The following is a 26198-nucleotide window of genomic DNA, read 5'->3' on the forward strand; positions in this document are numbered from 1 at the left end:
TAAAAGTCATGACGTTGCTGTTTGACATTAAACTGACATGATACCGGCGCAGTGCCACACTTCACTGCAGCCATTATTTACAAGGTCTCTCTTTTTGTGTTTGTTTTTTTTTTTTGCTGAAACACCCATTCCCATCTCTCTCTCTCTCCGAAGTTTGCTCCTCCTCACATCTGCAGTTTTCCCGAGCTGTGCACAGACACCTCCTCCCTGGAGGATCCTGCCCCAGCTCCGGATGATTCCCAGCCCACCACGGAGGCCTCACCTCTCCCTGATGGAGCAACACTTGGAATTCTGGCAGCAGGACCAGGTGGGTTTGCAGACAAAACAGGCAGCTCCAAGCCAGATCAGTTCATCAGAGGTGGCTCAACGTGGACATCTACAATTCCTGCATTTCTAAGGCAAGGACCATACAAAAGTTATGAACACTGTATGGTGATGAAAATATCCTTGGAGATAGATGCTTTACACTGGATTGCTATTGCTGCTTCTAAAGACCATCTCCAGTTGGCTCTAGAGATCAAAAGGGAAGAAAGTGACTTTTCTCCTGTTGCAATATGCTTATGAACATGTATAAAAAGTGGTCAAACCCCAGGAAGGGTCCCTGCTTCTTTTATGTACAATAATTTAAATCAGCTCGATACATCTGTAATACCTAAAAAAAATTCTTTCATGATTTTAAGTCCTTCATGCATTAGGAGGAAGTTCTGGATTTAAGTGATGGTAGAGTGGATGTTGCTTCTGTCTGGGACTCTGGTGTCACTCCCCTGTGGAGTCTGTCAGGGATGCATTGCTCAAATCTTTAGTTTTTTAATGGTATCAAGTCTCTTTTTCAGCAGCTCTCCAATTTCCTGAACTGAGTGATGGTAACTGCTCTGGACCTTCCCTTGCACAGTCTTTGTAAACTTTTTTTCTTCCTGCAAAGTGCAAAAGAGAAATCATTCACTCCACAGCAACTGTTTCAATCCCCCTTTTAAACTTTCTCCAACATCTCAAACAGCAGAGGGAAATTCCTGAGGAGCAGTGTTTGCTCAGGGAATCTCTTACCTGTAAAAGCAGAGTGTCCTTGAGGGACAGCTCTTCAAGTTTTAGTGCAGTCAGAATGATTTCAAGCCCTTTGATATGATCTATTACATTGGAAGTTAATGTCTGGAGTTCAGTTACATAATCCAGGAAATGGGTAAATACAGGTGGCTACAAAAACAAATACAGGCCTTGAATTTATAAACACACATTAATGTCCACTTTATATAATTCACTTTGTAATCTATAATTCCTTCTTCCCACCAGTGCTGAGCTATAATTTAGCTCCCCAGATAAACACTCCCAGCTGACAAGTTTACTGTAATACATTCAGGCAGGAAGGTCAATGACACTCTAAACTGTATTTCTCATTAAAAAGCTGTCACATGATGTCACAGACATGACAGGGCACTGATTTTAAACAGCAAGAATTAGCCCCAAGTAACCATTACCCACATCAACCTCCACAAGTTTATGAAAACCAGTTCGTGTTATCTACCCTGATTTTTCTTCCAGAATAAATAAACTGTGATTAGGGGTGGGGGAAAAGAGAAAGAAACATTGTTTGTACCATTGCTACACTGCTTTCTTTTTTTTTCTTCTTCTTTTTTTGCAGGTTGGATTTAAAAGGTCGGAGGACACTGTCACAGTAACTTGATACCCACAGGGCAATGGAGATCGTCTGGAAGAAAGGTAAAAATATGTTCTAAGTTGCTTTTAGAGGAGGATTTCAACTCATTTTGGTGTTCCTGGTAAAACCCAGCATGATTAAAATATGCAACAAAATCCCTCACGAGTTCTCTTGATTGTCTGAGATCAAACTTGCACTGTGTTTCAGTCCCAACACTTCTACCCCACAGCACTCCCAAATTTCTAGTTTTCAGAGGGAAAAAAAATTACCTCAACAAAGAAGACTAAGTTTTCTAACAGGTTTGGATGAGTTTTCAAGGTGCCATCTCTGACTTCAATCAAGTCACCTTTACATTTATTGAACAAGTCTGAAAAGAAAAAAGACAAAACGCTTAGCGAAGGATGAAGGAGATAATTTTAAATGTGCATTATCTGAGTGTGCAGAGCTGTCAGAGCACTGACCACTGAGTCCTCTCCATCTCCTCTGAGTCCTGGCTCATCACCAACATTTCCACAGCCCTGCTGAGCCCCCCTGACCCCAGCACCAGCAAAGCAGCTGCCCAGGCTGGGAGATAAATGCACTGAAGGGCACAGCACCATCTGAGCATGCAGCAGCCTCAGCACACAAGCCAAGGGCAATCCCAGCCTTGTTCTCAAGCTTCCACAGGGTCTGCAGATGCATCACCACAGCCCATCCCTGCAGACCCTCCAGAGCCATCCTCACACAGCCAGGCAGCTCTGCCTCAGGGGCTGCTCTTGAGTTACCATTTACCTGTCAGGCGTTCTACTAAAGACTTGAAACTATTCCCTATTCTTTCCTGGATTTCTGCTGAATCTTCTGAAAAAAAAAAAAAAGAAATTAAAAATGGTAAGCTACAACTTCTCTTATTTTCTGTTTCTAGAAGTTCAAAAGGCATTTAAATGCAATTTAGTGTCAGTACTCAAAAGTAACTATAAGTGCATTCAAAGAGGAGCCAGTATTACAGCACCATATACTGCAGAAAAATGAAGACTTAATGCAGACTTTACATAGGCCAGTGCCTTCTTTTACATAAAACATGAAAAGAAGGCATTGGCTCTCAGATAATTTAGTTTCAGACAGAAAATTAACACACAAGTAACAGTTTTGAGTCCATATCCTCCAACGCCCAGCAGTTTTCTGTTGAGTTTTCAGACTCAACAGAGCCATGTGGCTCCCACCCACCACACACCACAGCAATGTGGTCAAACCCCTGCCCCAAACACTTACCTAAGCCATTGGTATCTAGTTCATAAATATCACTAACAAGATAAAACAAGCTAGTCTGGCACTGACAGCTGCCATTGCTGAAGAAGCCAGCCATTCGGGTAGGAGGAGGGCCAAGGACAGGATACTAGGCAAGAAGCAAAGAAAAAGATAAAGGTGTTGCAGCTTCTCCTCATCCCACCAGTGCCTGGCACATCTCCCAGCCAGTCACACACACAAACCCAGGGGCAGTTCAATGCACTCTGCAGGCTGCACGATGCATTCACGGCCAACCTTTGGCGAGAGCTTTCGCCTCGCTGGTACCTGGATTTTTTGTTCTAGAAACTTCTTCCCTGAATCCACCGCCGCTTCCAGCTGCTGCAGCAGGGCTCGGATGGTGTCGATCTTGGATGAGACACCGTTCTCTGCAGTCTTTTCAGAGTTCTTTGGTTGGATGGTGTGACCAAGGGTTGGGAGCCCGCTCACCAGCCTCAACGTTAAGGAGCGGATTCGCAACCACAGCGTCTCCTCCTCCAGGGAGAGCTTCCGGTGCTCCTCAGAAATGTCCCTAGGGAAAGGCACCAAAGCCTTCAGGCAAATGCTCCAGGCACAAAAACCTACCCAAAGCTCCCCAGGTTTGTATGATGAAGAACAAATGGTCAGAAATGCAGAAAAATGAATATCTAACAGAGCAGCACTCCTCAGAAATGTCCCTAGGGAAAGGCACCAAAGCCTTCAGGCAAATGCTCCAGGCACAAGAACCTACCCAAAGCTCTCCAGGTTTGTATGATGAAGAACAAATGGTCAGAAATGCAGAAAAATTAATATCTAACAGAGCAGCCCTGCCAGATGTGGTGGATGGTGCTTAAGTCAGCCAGCCCAAGGAACACTGAAATATTGGAATTGCCCTGGAAGGAATTTCTTGGCTATGTGTGAGTTGAGGATATTTCTACTCACCTGTCTTTTGGATCCCAGCTAAACAAGACTGTCAGGTCTCTGTTGTCACGCAGATCTTTCCATGGAATGTCATCCTCCTCTGGGCTCAGACTCATGGACTTTATACTTTCTTCTAAACTGGTTGATCTGTAGGTAAGAACAAGCAGCACTAAAATTAGTTCTCATAAATAAATCAAACATCTGATCACTGCAAAGGGAAAGCAGCTCACTAACAGCTCATGTTCTGTGCACTGCTCAGCTCTTCCCTCTGTCAGGAATGTGACACACACGGCACTGACAAGGATGGGAAGGGACAGCAAATCAGAATCACAGAACCCCCAAAGTTTGAAAAGTCCTTTAAGATCACCAAGTCCAAACACCAATCTGGTCCTTACTGGGCCCTTTCACATGTTTTCTGAACACTTCCAGGCATGGTGACTCCACTGCTTCCCCGGGCAGCCCATTCCAACACCTGACAATCCTTCCCATGAATGAATTTTTTAAAATCTCCTCGGTGCAACCCAAGCCAATTAAAATCCGAATGAAGCTTTAGGAGCGGAGCTGCAGCTCTGAGATTTCTGTCCGGTTTTCAGCTGTTTGGGTGGCCTGGAAAGGCCCGGGGTGGCCTTGGGGCAGCCGCGTTTCAAAGGACGAGAAGAGGCTTCAGTTCTTTTCTCGGTCTCGGTGTTTATTAATTGTTTATCTAAAAGATTTTCTCTCGGCCCGACAGAGCTCTGCTCAGCAGCCAGCCATGAGCACACTCCTGCCCTCCGGGCGGTCACCTATCTTTATACCCAAAGTTACGTGTACAATATTTATCATTTTTCCCCAATACCTTTCACCCTTATTGCCCAGTGCATTTTTAGTAATGACCAATCCCAAAGTGCCACCATCACCACAGAAGATGGAGGAGAAGAAGAAGAAGAAGAAGGAGAAGGACAGGACACGCCCCAATTCCTCCATCTTACTTCTCTAAACCCCCCTGTACAGAAATCCTAAACCCTGTGTTTCACTCTCTAATTAACTTATCCCTTCACCATTCACTCCGGTGAAACCCTCCTATCCTCATACAGGTGTCGTCTCCTGTGTAGGATCAAAGTCCAGCCACCAGACACTTCTGGAACATTCCAGGACTCCCGAGCCCCCCAAGGGTGCTCTCGGTGACACCTCAGTCCTGAGGTGCTGAGATCCCACACAACTCCCCAAGGCCCTCGTGGCTGTTTCCCAGTTTTGCCATGAGCTGTACTCACATGTTGGCTTCAAGTAAGAGGTCCAGCAGCATCCGCTCGGTGCGAACCTGCGCGAAGTGAAGGGAGGAGTTCAGGCGGTTCCTGAAGGCGATGAACTCCGGGATCTTCTCGAACGCCCCGTACTTGTAGGCCTGGATGATGTACTCTGAGGTCTGCAACACAGCACACACCAGCTCTCCTCAGTGACCTCCCAAATCAGCAACAACCAACGAGGTCACTGCCAAGGAACTGCATTGCTGTGGGTTTATCAGCCCAGAGCTGCAGGACCTGGAAGATCCTCAATCTCTGGGAGCAATTTGTGCTTCTGCTTCTCCAAGTCACCCAGGCAGCTTTGTTACTTTAAATTGGGAATGCCCACATGCTCCACGGGCAGTGAGGTTTAACAACAAAACCAGCACTAAACATCACGTTGTTGTCACCACAATGAGAAATACTTCACAGGGAAGAGGTGCTTTTTTCCCTTCCTTTTCCTTTTAGATGCATGATTCAAATAATTAAATCATAATTTCATTGTGAGAAATAATTCCAGGCAAAAGAAATATAGCCCAGATTTTCTGAAACTGAGCATCACATATCACCACAACATAGATGAAAAAAAATAAAATTACTTACACATCTTTTGTTTCACTTTTTTATTAGAGTTTTAAATACAGTGTGTACATGGCACAACACAAACACCAAAGGAAGCTCTCAGGGTCCATGGGATATTTTGCTTTCTCTCTGATGAAATGCAGCAATACAAGGCAGGCAGCCAATATCTCACTTCAGTCCAAGCAATCTCCAAAAAAAGAGATTCTTATGATGAAGGAACTCCAGACAAGCAGTGTTTTAATGAAAATGTCTAACTGTAGACACAGAGTGAACTGTTTCTGCTCCCAGCCATGAGTGATAGCTGAGTTTTTACATCAGAACTACTCCAAAACGGAGAAATTCTGTCAAATCAACTTATTTTCTTCTGAATAAGCTTATGAACTGCACTGAAGATGAAAGGCACCAAAAAAGGCCTCTGCTTAACTGAATTCTATATGGTCCTAACAGGCTCAACTTGACTGGAAGGCTCTGGGAGATCAGAAAGCAACACAGATCTAAAACTCCTTTTTTTTCCCTCCAAACCAAGAAATGTCCTCTAGAGAGTTGTCTTTATTTTTTTTTCCCCTAAGTAATTTGGTTATTTGCACTGAATGAAAAAATATGCCAAATATTCAACAACCCACCCTCTGATCAACAGCCTTGCAGAGGTGACTGTCAGGGACTATGGGCTCTAATTCAAATGCATCCACGTGGTTTTTAAATCTCCCAGGACAGGTTGGGGAGGTTTGCCTGCAGTATCTGGAGAGATTAAAGATGGATGGACACAAGAAAATTAGAGAGATTACTGGTGATTCTGCACAGCTGAAGGAGGACTGTCTTGAGGAGGATAAAGTTGCCTTTTTAGTTTTGGCCAAATATAGCAATGCTGCCTTCTCTCTCTCTCTCTCCTCCCTGTGCTTGGCATCCTCTCCCAGAGCAGGAATAGTGGCAGGATTGCACACAGCCTACATGGCTGTTACTCATGGGATCACTCTGACACAGGATCCACGTCAGGCTGGCAAGTTCAGCAAGTCAGGAGAATGGATTTATCCCAAGCAAGGAGTCGGATTCAGGAGCTCTATTTTTATGCCAGACTTCATTTACATCCCACACTTCCTGCTCCAGGCAGAGTCCCACACACAGCTCTGTGCTGTGACACTCCAGCTCATCTCAGCATCAACCTAGGCAGGAGCAGGCAGCAGCAGCAATCTGTAAAAAAGGAACTTTGAAAGGACAGACACCTTTAAACACTGCAGATGTGATTGTGGGGCTTGAGTGGCTCCAAGCACCCTGAGCACAAAGGGGCAGCCCCAGCAGAAGCACAGAACTGGGAGCAGATCCTGACCTTGTGACATGATTTAGGGCAAGGAATCCTTCTTCATCCCCACTCTTGTCACACCATCATCCTCATGGAACAGCAGTCTGAACTGAGCCTTCACCTCCTGCAATTCCTGGTTCCTTGAACAGCTTTTGAGGCATTTCCCATCAAAAGGACCTTAAGGAGACAAGTGTCCAGAGCAGGAGAGATTTGGAGACCTGACAGCAACATCAGCTCCTGGTCCTTTGGCTGCAACACCATCTCCAAGGTAGGATGTGAGTGGTTCCAGAGTCCCATGCTCATCTTGCCACATGAGGCATTGTGTCCTCCTGCTGCACCACTGCTGGCCTCTTGAAATCCCAACATTTGAAATCCCAGCATTTGAAGGTGTAGCAGCAAGGCAACACCTTTTTGGGATTTCTGGAACACGAGTTGTGTTTTCCTGCCAACAGCCACTGGAGACATCCAACTCTTCTCTGCCACATCCACTCCATCACTCATTCCAGAGAACAACCTGCTCCCAGGGGAACCACACCTCAATTACTTCATTGTTTTCCACGGAAAGATGATTTCTTGATGCATTACAACACTGTTACCAAGCAGAGGAATCACATCCAGAAGTTTTTTCAGTTCACTTTTCCACCTGGTGCCCAGGAGTCGTGGCTTTCATTCAGACAGTTGGTTCCAGGGATGTTTTTCATTAACATCCACCAAATGACTTTTAAACAAGACTGAAAAGTTACACCTCAGTAAAAAAAAAAAAGTGTCTGGATCCAGGGCTTCAATCCCAGTAATCCAAAACTTATTAGCAAGTAGGAAAAAAAAGAGCAAGTGAGGGATGCAGAGCAGAGTGAACAATCCATGTGCATCCCTCAGGAAAACCTCTGTGTCAGACACAGCTCACAGGAACTGGGCACAGGGAAATGGGAATCCTGTACACAGCAATCACCTGGGCTGCCAACAGAGCAAGCTGCTGCTTCTGAGTGACTTCTGTGTGAGATCCTTTACTGCTCAGTACAGACAATTCTGTATTTTCATCTATTGCTGGGATAGTGGGAAAGCAAAGTGTGTGACTGCAGAGCCTCTGGAGCCGACTTAGCCAGATTTAAAACTGGGTTGCACCTTTGTTTCTTAGGAAGTAAAAATAATCTTCACCTACCTCTCAACAGTGCCCACCCAGGGGGTGAAATACAAACACACAGGATTTATTCCCACTCCTCAGAATGGGAAGGTCCCCTTAAAATGAAGTGCACCCCTCCCCATCCACTGAAAACACCCAGCTCCAGTGATTGGAACATCAAGGATTCATCATGTGCCATCCCCATCCTGACCCATCACCACTGGCTGCTGTCTCACTTTCCAAAAAACCAAATTTCTGACACCAGCACTTATTTCCACAGGACATTCCACTTCAATTACTGCATAAAATCACAAGCATTAATTTAAAAGCAATCACACCTGCTTTATGAGCATTAAAACTTCAACAGAAAGGAAACTGAAGCAAAACCTCATGTAACAGCAACTCACAAATCCTTGTAGTAGGAAATGCAGGTTGAGACAACCTTTACCTCAAAGCTGCACCTACTACTGCTCTTTGTTATGTTTTACACCACTGCAATTGCACAAGCCTTGCACAGGGCTCCTCTAAAGCCCTAAAGCCTCTCAAAGACACTTTGCTGTGTGACAAGGTCATGGAGGGGATTTCTTTCAACTTACATCTTTCTGGTTGGAGTGGAAAAACCTGAGTGCAAAGTTGCAGGATTGGGAAGCAGCAGCGTAGTGGCCCAGGGAGCCGGCGTAGCGTGTCAGGAGATAACTGCAACAAACAGCACGAGGCAAACGTCAGCCACTGCCCTGGCAAGCAGCTGCACAGGACACAGCTGGACATTTAACAGCATTAACAGCATCCATGGGCAAGTTCAGGCTTTTAGTGGAATGAATTCTCCATTTTTTCAAAGCAGTATGTGAGGGCTTGGAGTTCTTTTTTCACGTTAAGGGTGTAAGAGTTGCTCTCAGTGAGAGACCCTCAATCACATCAGGGTGTGTTTGCTTTCCAAGCTGGAACACCAAGCTCTGACTGGCAGCCAGCCAACCACTTCACCAATTTCCTTCTAAAAAAATCCAACACTGCTCAAAATCACACAGGGGAAGATACCCTAGAGAAAGGGGGAGCATGCAGTGGACGTGCCTCCCAAAAACCCCACCACAGCACCCAAAAATGCGACAATGCACCCAAAACGTGACAATGTGCTGAAATCTGGGTGGCAGAGGGTGCTGCAGCTGCCAGGATGGGTTGATGAGCAGGGAGGGATTATTCTCAGTATGTACCACCCACCCGATGGTGTCGTGCTGGATGTGCTTGGCGTCCAGGCTGGAGTAGAGCTCCGAGACGGGCTCGAAGGCGCCGAGCCTGCAGTAGATCCGGATGAGCAGCAGCTTAAACTGAGCATTGGAGGGACTGTGAGACAGCCCCTCCTCCAGGAGAGTCAGGCACTGCCACACAGCTGCCTCTTCACCTGGGGACAGACACAGCACAGGCCGGGGTGAGCAGGGACAGCTGGCACAATCCCCTCTGCCCGCGTTGTGCCACGCTCAGGGCAATGCCAGGGGCTGCAGTGTGCCCAAAGAACACCTGCTCCACATCCAGCTGCTCCCTGAGGGAATGCTGGGGGAATAATCCCTCCCAGGGAGTATCCAGCTCACATCTGCACAGAGCACACTGCAGGCAAAGTGACCTTTCCTGATGAATCCTGGGCTGTTTGGGAATTCCAGCTTGCACATTGGAAAAGAGCCCCCCATCCACCTTCCTGCCAGAAATCTGACCATAGATTTAGTCAGGTTAAAGACTAAATCTTCCTTGGGAAAGACAAGGGTGTAACAGATAGAAGGGCAGGAATATACACGTGGACACCCAGCACTGGACACTGTGGGATTAAGAGACTAACACCAGGAGCAGGGGTGGAGTACAGGCAAATTTAAACAGGTCCCAGCAAGTCTAGAAACAAGGGATCCAAAAGACAAAGTATGTCAGGAAGAGAAGGAAATGCTCTCAAAACACTTCTGGTATCAGAAAGGAATTGTAAGCAGAATTCGTGCCAAGGGAGAGAAAAAAGGAATTAATCAGAAAAATTAAATCTGTTTATAGAGATCAGTGAGATTCAGGGCAAACACCAGCTGATCAGAGGGACTACTGAAATACCTCATATAGCAAAAAAAATAAAAAATCCAACCCAGAAAGCTCCAGGCCTAACAAGCCAGGCCAGGCACCCACTGGCCACAGAGACTCCCTGTCAGCCTCCCACAGATATATCGGAGCAAGGCAAAATTTTGAATTTTGGGAACAGGAGCAAGGCACAATTTTGGGAACATACCTTCCAGCCACAGATCCAGCAACAGGTGAACTGCAAGCAGGCAGTAATAATCTGAAAACTGCAATTCAGTTTTCAAACAAGATTTCCCTAAAAAGAGAAAAAAAAAAAAAAAACAGTTACCCTTGAATTACTAAAATTAATTACTAATTGCTGCCAGCTGATCTCACAGTCAGGGTTACTGAGTGGCGCCAGGACCAGAGAGCACATTTTAATTTATAAAATCAGAATTGTCTTAAAATCCAAACAACTTCACACATCACTGAGTGGCCTTTGGGGCACCTCAAACATTGACATCTGCTGGAAGCAGAACTGACTCCCACAGCTGCAAGATTTACAAATTAATAACTCCTGCCCACAAATGTGTCCTATGCGCTTCAGTGAGAAAACCTGGCTTTGCTTAAAAGCACAGGCAATCCTGCAAAGTACACACATAAATGAGCCTTGCTTGGTCGTATCCTATGCAAGCTGTTCCAGCTCCAGAGCTCAGTCCCCAAGGGCACTGGGTGCCAGAAGCCAGCTCGCTCTCAGACCAAGGCCACGGGTTAGCCCCTTGCAAGCAGGGAATATTCAGCTCTTAGTGATTAGGCAGCTCTTGTGATTTCAGCTTTGCTTGCTAGGTAGCTTTTCCCTTGGCCTAAGGCTCCAGCAGACGGCAGAGAGAGGAGAAGCAGAGGACGCTGGCTGTTCCACGAGTGTGGCTTTATTGCAGGGTCTGTGAAGGGTCTCAGCTCTTCTTCTTCCCAGTTAGTAGGGGTACAGTGTGCTACTTTTATACCCTTGGCCTGGATCCAATCCTGACCAATGGCAAAGGTGTTAGAGTGACCATAAGTGACCAATAGTAGGGTTTAACACAATATTGCCTTCCATGGCTATAGGGATAAGGTACAAGGCGGATGTCCCTGGAGACAGGAAACTTCTTTGCCGCTGTGTCAGCATTCTATTCTCCAAGGGGCCCTGGCTAAACCTGAGGGGTTTACTACACACACAGACCATCTGAACTACCCAGAAAAGCTTCATTTATCTTTAAGATATGTGGTGGAAAAGAAAAAGAATGAAAGGAACCAAAATTCAGAGAAGGTGAAGGGTAGAATCAGAAAGGAGAAAGCCAAGTTTTATCAGCGTTCCAGATTCTCCTCACCAAACTCCAGCCCGTGGCGGTATCTCAGCATCAGCTCCCGCACCACCGCCAGCTTCTGCTTCTTCTCCATGGCGTGGTAGATGCCCAGCAGCCTGGAGAGCTGCACCACACACAGGTGCTGCTGCAGGGCCTTGATGTCACCTGGCAGAGCCACCTCGTTCTCGGCCGCCGCCGCCAGCGGGATCACGTCCAGCAGCTGCCGGATGAACTGCAAGAGAAACCCCCGCGGGCCAACAATCCTTTCATCAGCATCTTTTCTCCTGAGAGGCCTCAGGAACAAAATGTAAATAATAATGATCTGTGGAATGCAACAGGTGTGTCTGTGATTGATCTCATGTGGTTGTTTTTAATTAATGGCCAATCACAGTCCAGCTGGCTCAGACTGGTCAGTCACAAGATTTTATTATCATCCCATTTTCCTTTCTATTCCTTGCTAGCCTTCTGATGAAATCCTTTCTTCTATTCTTTTAGCATAGTTTTACTATATCATTTTCTTTTAATATAATATATATCATAAAATAACAAATCAGCCTTCTGAAACACGGAATCAACATTCCCATCTCTTCCCTTGTCCTGGGAGCCCTGCAAACACCACCACAGAGCTGGCAAAGGCTGCAGGGCTGCACCAAATGATGGGGAAGCAGCATTTCCTCCCTCCAATCAAACCAAAAAAAGGCAAGGTGGGAACATCCACGGTGATGCCACATTGAACCCGAGGTTCAAGAAAAGCCTTCGAGATTTTCTTTTGAGGTTTTATTAAGTTTCATCAAACAGATGGAAGGAAGAAAAATCAAGAGGCAGGTTTCCAATTCATTGATACACCAGGGAGTTCAAGCACCTGTTAACACTCGTGGTAATAAGAGATGCAATTAAAATAATTAGTTACTGACAGGCTTCACAGCACAATTCCAGGCAAGGATGGTTTTGCACTGTTACATTTTCCTTCAGCTCCGAAGGAATGTGCAGTTCTCAGTGAGGTCATCAACTCTGATTAATGACTCCTTTTTGCAATTAAGCTGTAAGAAAAAGCAGCTTCTCATTGTTTGGTTTTAATGGGAGACAAAAAACTCCTCACAATACACAGGGCTGGGCAGCAGCTTCTTGCTCTAAAACCCAACATTGTCTGCAGACTGAAACCCAAGTTAAAGCCAATGAATTGCTTTTACTACACTTGGTACTGACACAGAGGAGCTGCATCAAATGCCAGCCTGAGGCAAAAAGCTCAGGAGCAGCAGCAAGCACAGCACACACCAACTCCAGTTTTCCCAAAGAATTTGATGAATGCTGTGTTGACAGATCTTTTCAGTCTGAAACTCTGCCAAGCTGAGCAGGGTCAACCCCATCATTGGCTCCACTGTCCAATTTACACCTCTGGAAAGTCAAGGTTGGTGTCCTGACCATTATTTCTGGACTATCTCACATGTCAGTGGCCCAGCAAGATCATGATCTCAGCTACTGAAGTGGAACTTTGCTGTCAAACCTCAGCTCCTCGTGTCCTTGACCAAGCTGAAGTGCTGCAGATGCTGCTTCAGGGACAACCAGAACACCACCCACTACATCAGTTTGACACAATATATATCCCAGAATATTTTCAGTAAAATCAGCAGCAGTTTTAAGACCAGTCATGGTCTTAAAGTCAGAGTCATGGTTTTACAAGCACTGTGACAGAACTGAAGTCTGAACTGTTATTAAATATAATTTTTCCACTTTTGGTTTTGAATTTACTCCCTGGAAAGTTGGGATGAAACCTGTTCAGTACTTGAGGGTTCCTCTGCAATGGAATCACCATTTCCAGGAGTAGGAGTTCAATATCCTGCTGGCCACATCTCTGGCCAGTGGGCCAAAAACACAACTTTAAACATAAAACAGCAACATCCACCCCGGGCACAGCCACTGCTCCCATCAGCACTGGGGCTCTGGGAAGAGCTTGCATTGGCAGTCAAAAAACACCTCAATAAACCACGAGAACTTTGCCACCTCCACTTTGTTTACCAACATTTCATCCCCAGGCTCTGGCTGAGCCCGGATTCTCTGCCCTCCCCAGCGCTGATCCCTCACACAAAGGCTCAGACAAACACTGGGGTGAGTGACAGAATTCCCAGCTGCTGAAGTCACCCCAGGCTGCTCATGACTCTGCACAAATGGGCTTTTCAGAGGAACTCTTTTCCAGAGAGCTGCTTCAGAAAGACATTCTGAAAAACACTGCCAGAGGTGCCTCCATGACCCTGCACTGGGGTCACTGTGTCCCTTTGGCACTGCCAGAGCCACCAAAGCATCTGTGACATCCCTGCACGGGATCAGGGGCAGCTTCTTCCCAATAAACAGAAACTTGGAGCTCAAAGCACCCTGGCACCTTGAAAAACGGGAATAAAAAAGCCAAAGGAATATCAGATCTGAGACTCTGCAGGATCAAACTCAGCTTTAAACCTCCAGTAAAAATCCTCTGAATGAAACTTCTCAAGTGTTCAGATGTTCGTGATATTTTCTACAGCACAAAGAGTTCTCTGAATTTCAAGCAGAAAGTAAAAATTTGATGTTTACAACCTTTTAATATGATCCACAGGTATTTTAAGATAAAGGGATCAGAGTGCAAGCAACCACTTCTTGGTTATTTCCTTACCTTTGTGTACTGGCTGGGTGGGAGCAGATCCACAAACACTTTGAGATCAGTAAAACAGCAGGGCTTGTCCCCAAATTTTCTGAAGTACTGGAACATTAGTTCTTCTGGATCACCTAGGGAAAAAGGCCAGGTCACCTTTCCAACAGCCTCCAGTAGAAGTGAAATCTGTAAAATCACTACGAGAAATCTCTGTTCATTCTTTCTTCTTTGCCCTCCCTTCAGGATTACAGTGATTTAGAAGGCAGAGAGCTGCTCTGGTGCAGATTCTAACAGAGCCTCAATGTCTCTGGTAACCAAGGACACATTAAAAAAAGCCCAAGAGCTTCACTCAAGCTCCTTTAGCAGATAAGAGCTCAGCAACCCAGGCAGGCACACACAGCCTGCACTTACCTCACCATGGCTTCTTTTGGGATGGAAAAACGAAAGGAATTAGGAAATAGCACAGATGTTGCTCTAATCACACTCCCTTTCATTGATTCCCTACATGCCATTTTGTGATGCAGGTTTTTAAAAAGCAAAACCTGGCTTTGTTGCCATAAAAACTTAAATCAAAAATCAAAACCCACCCAGAGATTCCAGCACTACCAGCAAGACTTTCCACTAGGAACACAGTGTGAGTGACTGGATGCTCCTAAATCCCTGAGGTCCTTTTGAAAACCTCCCCGCTGGCTTTCCTAAGTAATCCGAAAATCCCTTCCTTTATTCAAAGTTCATCTTCCAACGCTTTTCAAATTCTTTACGTACACAACAACAGGTTATCTTTTCCTGATGAAACCTGCATTTAACTCAGTGATTGAGGAGCAAGTCTGTGCCCTGTGCAGAGATGAATTCCTGCCCCAGGAGGGCTCTTACCCAGCTTGTACTCGTCGTTGCAGCCGCGGTGCCGCAGGCGCCTGATCAGCTCCAGCTTGGCCAAGTACGGTCCCCGCAGCGGCCGCGCGCTCTTGGACTCCTCTGAGATCCTCTCCTCGATGAAATTCACAGCCTGCTCGATGGAGCAGTGCACCTCCCCCTCCAGAGAGCTGCCAACACACAGACCAAAGGGGCTTGCACAGGTCCCACTGATAACACACGCTCAGCACGCTCCCACACGGGGAAATGATGGATTCTGCAACTCGGTCACTGCCACAGACAGCTTTTATGGAAAATCCTTTCCTTAAGATTTTTTCACCTGAGAAGCTGAGAGGCCTCAGGAACAAAATGTAAACATTGATTATCTGCTACTGTGGAATGCAACAGGAATGCAACAGGTGCATCTGTGATTGGTCTCATGTGGTTGTTTCTAATTAATGGCCAATCACAGTCCAGCTGGCTCAGACTCTGTCTGAGCCACAAACCTTTGTTATTCATTCCTTCTTTTTCTATTCTTAGCCAGCCTTCTGATAAATCCTTTCTTTTAATATAGTTTTAATATAATATATATCATAAAATAATATATCAAGCCTTGTGAAACACGGAGTCAGATCCTCATCTCCTCCCTCATCCTGGGACCCTGTGAACACGGTCACAGGTCACAGAAAACATGAGCTGGAAGAGCTCTGTGATGTACAAACTAATTCCATAAACCATTTCCAGCCTCCAGATAAAAGCAGGGAAAACACACCAAAAAAGCAGGGAGAACACATCATTGGGTTCTGCCATCAAGAAGTCACTCTAACATTGAATAAATGAACCCAAGCAATTTGCTATAGCACAAAGGGAGGTCCCACTGATAACACACACTCAGCACGCTCCCAGATGGGGAAATGATGGATTCTGCAACTCAGTCATACAGAAAACAGGAGCTTGGAAGAGTTCTATGATGCACAAACTAATTCCATAAACCATTCCCAGCCTCCAGATAAAAGCAGGAAAAACACACCAAACAAAGCAGAGAAAATCTCCTATTTGGGCTCTAACATCAAGAACTCACTCTAATATTGAATAAATAAACTCAAACAATTTGCTGTAGCAAAAAGGGAAAACAAATCCACAGCAAAATTCTCAACTTACTGCTCTTCCTCTGCTGGAGGCGTCCAGGATTCATCAATGAGTTGAAACACTGAATCAAAGTAAGTTATATAAAACTGCCAATCATCTGAGCTGAAACAAAAATCAGGCACAGGACAAAATTTAGGGAATTGCCAAAAGAATTAACAGCTAGAGCTACATTTCTTGCCAAAGCTGGGTTAAGGAATAACACATAATCATATTAGAGAAAAAACCCAATTGTAATCATAAAATTGTTTCCCCTAGAAAAGGTCTCACATCTTAGGAACACCATCATCCTGAATTTCTGGAAACATATTAAGCAAAACCATTTCAATTCAAAAGTGAGGCAAGCTATGAACTCTCCTCCTAAAATTCACATTCCAGTCAGAGCTCAGCAACATCCCCACAAAACGTGAAGGCAGAAGTTTCTGTTCTGCATTTAACTTATATCTAAGATGAAACCACAGTTAAATTCAAAAGCAAACACCTCATCTCTCCTGACAGTTCTGAGACAGATTTGATCACACTGGAATGTTCTGTCTCCTGATGCATCTGCTCCAAGCATTAAATACATTTCCCACGATGAAGTTTGGCCAAATGGGAGAAATTTAGATGTAGAAAATTTAATGTAAATCATGGACAGGATGAGAACTGCAATCAAGAATTTAGAAATAAGGAGGTAAACCACCTTTTATTGCATTAATGTGTTGCTAAATTCTGCTTAAAAAAAAGCAGCAACTCCAGTCCTGACCCTGACTCTCCCTGACTTCAGAGTGCAATCTTTGGAAAAGCCTCCCAATATTCTCCTATTTTACCCACAAAAGCCACCAAACCAGGCCATTCCCAAACAAGCAGGGCTTTTTGCTCCGTGTCTCTTGCAGGACTGCAGGAATCCTCTCTCACTTTTTCAGCAGCAGCCTCCTGGCCAGCGCGTTGCACTCGGGCCAGCGCCGCAGCTTCTTGTACATGGCCATGCACTTGTTCTCCCGGCTCTGCAGCTCGCTCGTCAGCTTCTCTGCACCAAAAAAACAGGCAAAACCCAGCTCAGCTCTGCCCAAACCCCCTCATTCCAACCCAGCACCAGCCCTCAGAAAGATTTCCCACAGAAACCTCCACAATTGCATTTTAATTTTCAGTTCAACTCCTCTAAAACGCAGATATTGAAGACATTTCAGTTTTGAAGATGGCAGCTACAACCAAGCACACAATCCAAATTTACCACTGCAAAGCTCAGCCTGTGCAGTGTTTAAATGCCACAAACAAAGTCAGTAAAACCAGGTTGCACCAACACCTCCAGAGTTTACACTGAGGATAAAACTGGTGCTAAGTCAAGCTTCCTAAAATTATTTTTTTTTTCGCAAATCTGAAGCAAAGGGGAACTGCTGTATTCTCCACACAACTCTGATTTATTAAAGAATAATAAATTACCTCCAAGTTTTCCCCTCACAACATCTAAAGCTTCCTTGTACTTCTCCAAACGTTCCAGGATCATGTAGTACAGTTCCACCTTAAAAGAAAAATTAAACTGCAATGAAATTTGCCAGCAAGAACATACCCAGGTGTGCCAAAAGAGAAAACAGGGGCTCCCAGGCCTGCAAAGCTATCTTTAGTATCCCAAAGGGTGCAATACTCAGATTTAGATCTTTTTTTCCATTCTTAGTTCTCAGGTTTTTCCTGGGGCCTCCCAGAGAGCAAAGTAATTCATCAGTCAAATCAAACACCAAAAATTGCCTCAGCCACAGGATTCTGAGGCTCTGTTAACCCTACTTTTGGTTTTCCTTCTCTCCCCTACATTCACATTTCATTCCAAAACATTATTATTTTAAAGTTTTCCAAGGTAATCAAGTTCCCTTAACAGTGCATTTCTTATCTCAACAAAGCTCAAACCAAGCCTTACTTCAGCCTCAGCTTCAATCTTGTCCTCTTTCACCATTTTTTCCACCATTCTCTCAGCAAGTGGCAGAAACATTGTCTTGGAGAGGTTTTCATCCTGCGCTGAGATAGACTGAGGAAGAGAGGGATTATTGTAACAGCTCAGCAGCTTTCTGTGATGTCCCACCCACTGCTCTTCTCACTTTAAAAGAGGAAAAAAACCCCAACCCAGGTGTTCCAATCCTCCCCAGCCACCTGTTTGGAGCTGCCATCTGTGACCTGAGAGTGCTTTGGGAAAGGCAGCAATAAAACTGCTGCAAAGAAAAAGCTCATTTTTGATCAGATCCACCAGAGCCCTGCATGCCTGAGCACACAAACCTCGTGGTAAAAACATGGAGCCTGAACATTTTTGTGTTTTACACAGCACAGGATTTTAGAGGATGTGATTAAAACCCTCCAAGCTTATTTTTTGTTTGATTTTATGTCTGATTTTTAGTACCCAAATGTGCTGTCTCAAGCAGCAGCAGCACAGCTGATCTGTGCCTATTCCTGCAGAGTTGCTGCTAATTCCAGAGCTCTCATTTATTCCCTCCAAGAGCTTTGATAACCTCATAAAGAGGAACAATTCTTTCTGAGAAACTGCAGATAGCTGAGGGTTTATTCATTATCTCAGCCAAAAGGACAGGTGGATATCAGTGCAGATGAGAGAATAATTCAATTGTATAAAGGTGGTAAGGCAAGAGTTAAATTGGATTATAAAAACACCTCAGAGTTTATTTTGGACCACAACAATGATGCCACTTAAGGAGGGCTCAGTCTTTCTCCCAGCATCACAGAGAAACAGCTCAAACACACATTTTACCCAAAATCATCATGTTTTCCCTCAGAACATTTCTGCACCAGCACTGCAGTCAGACAAAAACCCCAAACCCAGCCAAACCCAATATTGCACACACCTGCATGATCAGGCTCATCACAGACCAAAAATAATATGGATTTTTGGGAACAATCTTATAAAGTGCCATTCCAGCCTGAAAAACAGAAAACACAGAAAACATCACCCCTGCAATGGATTCATCGCTCAGATCTCGTGATGGGCAGCAGTGAGGGGAGGGGATTTGCACATGGCAGGATTTTCCCCACTCCTGAGGGAAAACCAGAGGGTGGAAATGTTCCCAAGGACTCTCTGGAGGTCTGACAGGAACAGCAGCCAGCCCTGGCTGCCCACACACTGCCAGCTCCAAGTGGGAACTCCAGCAGGAAGCAGATTTGCTCTTTGGGAATGAGGGGATTTCTCCAGGCCTGCAGGACACAGCAAACCCTCTCACCTGACACCCCCAAATCTGGGGTCACCTCCACATGCAAAGCAGGGGGAGCAGAGAATTTGGTTGAATCAAAGCAGAGCCAAAGAATTCATGATTTTTCCTAACAGCTATTCCAACATTTCCCTCACAGCCTGTATGTAACAAAGGACAAGACTTTTACCCCTAGAAAATCTGTAATTTCAAGAAACTACACACAATATTCTCCCTCCACAATTCCCTGAGTGCAGTTGGCATTTTCCAGGATTTCAGCTGGAATATCCCAGAGCACAGGACACTGGGGCTGATTTTCATTCCCTAATCAGTCACCATGCACACACCCTTCATTCACATCCCTAAACGAAAAGCCAACATCCCACTCTGACAATACTGGTAATGATGATTTGATTCAATTGACATTGAAAGTAATTTAATGAGCTCCACATTTTTGTGTCACTCCAGACATACAAAAGGTCACATAAATGTTAATTATTGTTATCTGTGGCATTTTCTCCACTCATGATGTGATCTATCACATCCAAAGTTTGGGTTGCACCATGAGGTTTCTCATTTCAGGTACACCATCACTCCTTTTTAGCTATTTAAGCCAACCTGCCACAGCAGGAACAAGAGGGAATTTAGCACTTATTTCTTGGCTCTCTGTGGTTTTTTTTTACACAGAAGAGTGAGCACAGAGGTCTTGAAAATCATCTTCCATTTACAGACATTCTGTAAATTTGGAAGGGATGAAAACAAAACCAACCAGTGTGACTCTGTGCTAACAACTGATGGGATATTTCAAGTGATTTTTAGTTTTTCTTCACTGAATGCCATCAATACAAGTTGTGTTTTAGATACTCAGAAAGAGCATGGGGAGGATTTATCTTCCTAAAGTTAACAGAGAACTGAGGTCAGAGTTAAATGTGAAAACATGGATTAGAAGCTCTTCTTAGATGTGCCTATTCCAGAATTCCTTTATTTTGTACTGAAACCACAAAACCACAGATCAGTAAAAGGCACAACCTTTAAATTAAATCAACAAAATTAAATTAAATTAAATTTTGTTAATTAAATTAAATTAACAAAATTTTGTCTCACATAACCCACCTCCAAAAACTGAGGCTCAAACCTCTCTGCAAAACCCAACCAAGAGTTTAACTTCTGCATTAACCCAGCTCAGCTTTTGTGGAAGATTACTCATAACACACAATTGAGAGTAAAAGACAGAGAAAAACACACTTTAAACCAGCCAGAACACCAATTTTTGGTCATACCTGTTGCATTTTCTTGTACTCCCCAACCCTGGCATAGGCCATGAAGAGGTGGGAGTGATACTCTTCACTGTTGGGCACCTTCTTCACAGCTGCCTCATAAAGTTTGGTCACCAGCTCAGCTAAACCAAAACCACATCTGGAGTTAAAACCAGCTTAGGAATATTTTAAAGCACAGCTCCCTAAAGAGCAGCAGGGATGCTTAAACAGAAATTAATTACATTCATCAGCCCCAAAATGCTGCTCTGTCCCCCAGGCACTGCAAACATCAGGAAAGTGCTTAAAAAGCTCTAAATAAACCTCAAAATAGATTTAAATCAAAATAGAGTTCAACAGCAGCAACTGAGCAGCTCGTGAGGATTTTTGGTCTACTTTCAAAGCAGGTTTTTCCCTATTTTTGAGCATTAAACTGGATGAAGGTTTCTCCTGCTGGCAGAATTGCTGCTCCATGTGAATCACATATCAAAACAAACACTTCCAGAGCCTAAAAGCAAATTAATTATTCTTATCACAGGTTTACTCATATTAATCATATCCTGCTATTTCCCAATTACCTATATCAGAACTCTAAACAATTGTTTCACACTACACTTTTTAATAACAGGTCTATCATGACAAAACACTTCTGATAGTACAACATGCAAAACTTTCTTACACTTTCATCCTTCCATATTCTTTTTTCTTACACAAACAATTGTATCTCAGAGTAGGAACAGAAAAAACAAATGCAATTTGTCTTTCACACAGTTTATACATCCCTGACACAAATATAGAAAACATTTAATTACAATTTTCTTGCAGGACCAGAAGTGGAAGTGCCTCACACCCACCAGTTCCTGAGCTGCAGAGCTGAAAGTTACAAAGCTCAGCTCAATGGAAATTGTTAATAATCACAGAGAGGCTCTTGTCATTCACAGGGGTTTGTGCTGAAGTCAAAAACACACAAAAACGTTGGTATTACTCAACAAATGATGCTTTTAGACACACAAAGGAATCAGCTGGGGGAACATAACCAACTCTCTTTTGCAGACTGATGCAAACACCTTTTCCTGAAGCTGTTTCACCCCTGGATCATTTCTGCAGCAGCTCAACAATAAATTTGGTTCTACCACCCACAATAAAAATAAACAAATAAAAATCCAAATAAACAAACTCCACAATAAACCCTGGTACCACCACAGCACACTCCCCAAGGAGCTGCCAGAACCAACAGCAAACTGCTCCAGCTGCAGGCAGGCAGGACAGGAGGGCTGGCATCTTCCAGAAAAGCACAGGAAACTTTCCTCCATCCCTCCAACACTGATGATTCAGGATTTTGAAAATCCAAATCACTGTGAGGAACCTGACAAAGCTGATGGGGCCAAACTGGGAGGTCAGGATTTTAGGATTTCCCTCCTGTTTTTCACCACTTTCCTGAGGCCTTTCATCACACCCTGTAGGATTTGCAATCTCTGTCACTCTACTGATAAGAAATTCCTGTAGTTTCACTGACAGAAGTGAACTCCCAGGCTGCTGGATCATTATCAACATGGTTCATTTAGGACCTGTCACACAATTGTGTTCAAAATAAGTTCAAATGAGAATTTTTTTGCTTTATGAAGATCACTCCAGCCTTACAGGCATCACTTCAATTCTGAACCTCTTAACAGTCTCTCAATGCACAAATCCTGGATTTTACAAGTTTCCCACCAAGCTGTGGGGCACTGGAAGAACAAAAAGGGAGAGGAGCAAACTCACGTCTGTGCATTTCCCGGTACAGAATGGTCAGTGCTTGCAAGGAATTGTCATCTGTGGGTTCAAGTGCTGCCACCTCTTGTGCCAGGGCATAGGCTTCATCCTGCTTGCCAGTCCTCTGCAAGCCAATGGCCTTCAGCACCTGTGGGCACAACACGGGCAGCTCTCACAGTCACAGTCTGCACCTGGAAACCCTCTCAGTGCTGCTGGGAACAGCCCAACCACCCCATTCCCTCTGCACAACTCCAGCATTGATTCAGTTTTTAATCCATGTGACTGCAGAGGAAAAGCCTCAAATGCAACAGCATCAAAAAGGGGATCTGACTTCTTAATAAATGTTGAGGTTGCCCCGAGGCATCACCACATGGTTTTCTCTACCTGGAGGCTGCAAACTGGCAATTTTCTTTAGTTTTCTTTCTAAACTGGCCAGAGAGAAGTGACATAAATGAGATTCAGGTCAATGCCACTCTCTGCAGCTTGGGAAGCTTTCAAAATGTAGAAGTGGAGTGAAGTGCAGAGGGGAACCCCCAGGGAAATGAGAAAAGCAGAAAGAGAGTCACACGTTCAGGAAAGGGAGGAACAGAAGCCTTTCCCTCAGCAGGGAAGGTGGAGAACAAGCAAAAGAGCAAATGCCTCCAAAATCCTGGAATCCTGGAGTGCTTTGGGTTGGAAGGGACCTCAAAATCACCCAGCTCCACACCCTGCCACGGGCAGGGACATTTCTATGGACCAAGATGCTCCAAACTGGCCTGGAACAACTGCAGGAGCATCCACAGCTCCTCTGGGACACCCGCTCACCTTGGAACGGTGTCCTCAGATATTTCCTCCCAAGGAGATGCTCTGATCCCAACCCCAGGGCTCCAAGAGGCATTTTTAAAGCCCAGGTCACCTGGAGTGGTGCTGACAACCAGCCCAGGTGGAACCCACACTCCAGCCCCTACCAGGCCATTTTCAGGCAAACAAGACACAGTGGGCAGGATCAGAGATTCCAGAGGGCTCAGAAATCACTGTGGAAAAAGGGACAGTGGAACACCCTGAGACCCAGACTGAGCTCAGTGCCCCCCAGCCCCACTCACCTTGGCACAGTGAAGGTCCTTGTGCTTTTTGAGCAGTTTATCTGCTTGTTGGATTGCCATTTTATTATTGCCATTATCGAGATAATCTGCAGAGGAAGAGCACACACACACAGAAATCACACCACAACACCAAGGCCACTCTGGAAAGCCACCTCCAATTTTACCATGGAGCATCTGCTGTCCACAAACCACGTTTTCCCTGTGCAGCTCCTCCTAAGCCAAACATTCAGGAAACTGTCATTTCAGGGATGAAGGATTCATCTCGTTGTGCTGCTTTTAGTCACTCAAACAAACAAGCTTTTGTAATTACTCCACACAGATCATTACAGCAACAAAAGAGAGCCACAATAGAGAGGATTCTGCAGAAACAGCTCTTTGCTGGCACTGCAGCTCCAGTGCTTTAGCAGGAAAAGTAGAAATTAATTTGGTGTGTCTTTGGGAGACTTTCAATGACTTTTAACGGGCAGGAGGTTGGAAACCAAACACATATCCACCAGCAAAGTGGGAAATACTTGTCCACAGCATCCACAGCTCAGGGTGAGCAAACCTGTCCCCCTGGAGTGCCACCACCCTTCCTCCAGGCTGGTTTTGAAGGCACAATGTGGAGCATCAATATTTCCTAGGGGGATATCTCACTATCCCCAGACCATTTTGTCCTTTTTTAGCTCAGAATTACAATTTTCAGATTATTACACGATTACAAACAAGAAGTTTTAGACCAGGACACGACCCCTATGTGCTCCCATTCCCTCAAAAATCCCTCCTCCCTCAGCAAACCCAGCTTTGCTGCCCCTCATGGGCCAGGGGCTGCTCACACTGCTCTGGCCTCTCTCCTGCAGCTAACTGAAATCACACCACACACCTTTTCCTCATCAAACCTCTCATTCTCATTAGAAATGAACTCTTTTACTGAGGGGTGATCCTTGGCAATCCTCAGCACAAACTGTGCCTCTATTCTGATTTACAGATTTCTGTCCAACAGCTCCCACATTTGCTCCCCTGGCCAGGTAAATGCTGTATATTTAAAGCAGAGTTAATTGAGCTCCTCAGCCCAGCCACAGCAAACCTCTCACCAAAATAAACACTGTGGCATGAAATCCCGTTTGGAGCCACATATTTCAACTTAGGCAAACCTCTGGGTCACCTCTGACAGGAAAACTTTGGGGATTTCTCAGTGAAGAGGTTTCAAGCACATCAGAGGCTTCTTGCTTTAAGGCTCTGTCACCCAGTTTAGTGACACACAAATTATCCCCCAGGCTGAGCTGCCTGACCGGGATTAACAGCTGTGCCAAGAACATCTCAGCTCTGGGTGCTCCAAAGTAAACCAAATAACCCTCAAACCTCCCTAAAACGCAGCAGAATGAAGAGATTGCATTTTCCTAACAAGTCAAAGCAGCCTCCAAAGGAAACGAAGCAAAATGAAAATAAAGTTCAGCCTATGCTGGCTCATAGGTGGGGATGTTCAAAGGCTGGAAATGAAACACCTGAACCTTCAGGTGAAGGGAGAACAGGTCAAGATCAAAGATAACCAGAGCTGTCGAGGAATCACAGCACAAACCCAGAGCAGACCTTGGGCCTCACCCTGCACCTCCCCAGCTGCTGAGGGGGGGAACCTGTGTGTGCTCACCACACACTTTATTTATTTCAGGTTCTGCAGCACCACAGCCTGAGATCAAGCCTTGCACTACAGAGAATCCCCTCCAGAACGAGCAGAAAGGAATTCCAAAGCTCTCTCCAAAATGAACAAAGCGAGATGCTCAACATGATCTGCTTCAGTATCTGCTCAATTTACTCAGATTTTTCTGTTAGCACCGTTTGTCACACAGGTTATGACAAAAATAACTGCACATCAATGAAACTGCCAATCACAGCACGGATAGAAAACTAAGGAAAAAAACCCTTAAAATCGTTACATAAAGACAAACTGCACCGAACTTGAACGCTTCTGATCGAACAAAACCATCTTCCTCCCTTTCCCTGGAGCCCACCACGGGCTCAGCCTGTACTGCACCATCCTCTGCCCAGCAAAGCACATCCCAAGCACGCCCAGCCCAATCCAGGGCAGCTCTCCGCGTCTCCAGGGAGAGGTTTTCATCCCTGCTGAAAAAGTTAACAACGTTTTCCCCAATCTCCACCAAATCTTCAGTTTTAGGGACGAAACGCTACCGTAGCCCGGGGAAGTGTTTTCCTTTTATTTCTCCATATTTGCATAGAGCCGAGCTTTGCCTACCACCTCCGAAGCAACCCCAAGAGCGCAGAACACCCTCGGAAATACCCGGGGACACAACAACACCGGACAACTCGCAACGACAGCGTCCCCTTCCACCGCTCTCTGCCTCCCAATCAATCCCCCAGCAGCGTCACCGCTCCGTGCCACAACACCCAACACAACTCCGGGGCATCCGCGCCTGCTCCTCCGGGGGTTAATCCACTCCCGGCTCCTCCGCGGCAGCGCAGAAAGCTCCGGCCGGGGTCAGCTCGGCTGCGGCCGGCGGCGGCTCCGCTCGCCCCGGGCCGAGGGGCAGCCCCGGGGCGCCGCGGGACCCCGGCCCGGCCGGGCGGGCGCCGCAGCCGCGCAGCCCCCGCGGGGCCGGGAGCGCGGGAGGGCCGGGGGGGGGCCCGGCGGGGCGGCGGCGGCGGCGGGGCCGCGGCGGGGGCGCGGCGGGTCCGTACCGTAGATGGGCCGCAGGCGGCGGTCGTTGGGGTCCTGCACATGGCCCCGCGCCGCCATGATGAGAGCGCAGAACGCAGCGCGCAGCCGCGGCCGGGGGCGGGCAACGGCGGACGGGCCGGCGGGGCGGGGCCGCCGCGGGCAGCGGGACTCGGCGGGCACCGGCACCCGCCGGGCACCGGTACCGGCACTGCACACCGGCACCGCCACGGGCGGGGGCGGCA

At 45.8% G+C, this 26198-nt stretch overlaps 1 protein-coding gene across 1 annotated transcript; it reads right to left on the reverse strand.

Annotated features, from left to right (window-relative positions):
• Nucleotides 1-91: 91 nt before the first annotated feature.
• NAA25 (N-alpha-acetyltransferase 25, NatB auxiliary subunit) lies at nt 92-26112 on the reverse strand. The gene is made up of 24 exons (XM_074554640.1): nt 25977-26112; nt 23304-23389; nt 22231-22369; nt 20497-20615; nt 18878-18952; nt 17947-18054; nt 17478-17556; nt 16953-17064; nt 16071-16160; nt 14931-15100; nt 14079-14191; nt 11459-11666; nt 10321-10407; nt 9285-9465; nt 8666-8765; nt 5062-5213; nt 3833-3958; nt 3200-3443; nt 2900-3023; nt 2423-2488; nt 1921-2018; nt 1592-1702; nt 1045-1191; nt 92-914 (listed from the first exon to the last, which is right to left on the reverse strand). The coding sequence occupies exons 1-24, from the start codon at nt 26032-26034 to the stop codon at nt 792-794; spliced, it is 2916 nt and encodes a 971-aa protein (XP_074410741.1). The 5' UTR covers nt 26035-26112; the 3' UTR covers nt 92-791.
• Between the last annotated feature and the right edge of the window lie 86 nt (nt 26113-26198).

Source organism: Zonotrichia albicollis, chromosome 18, assembly GCF_047830755.1.
Source record: "Zonotrichia albicollis isolate bZonAlb1 chromosome 18, bZonAlb1.hap1, whole genome shotgun sequence".
Taxonomy (NCBI): Eukaryota; Metazoa; Chordata; class Aves; order Passeriformes; family Passerellidae; genus Zonotrichia; species Zonotrichia albicollis.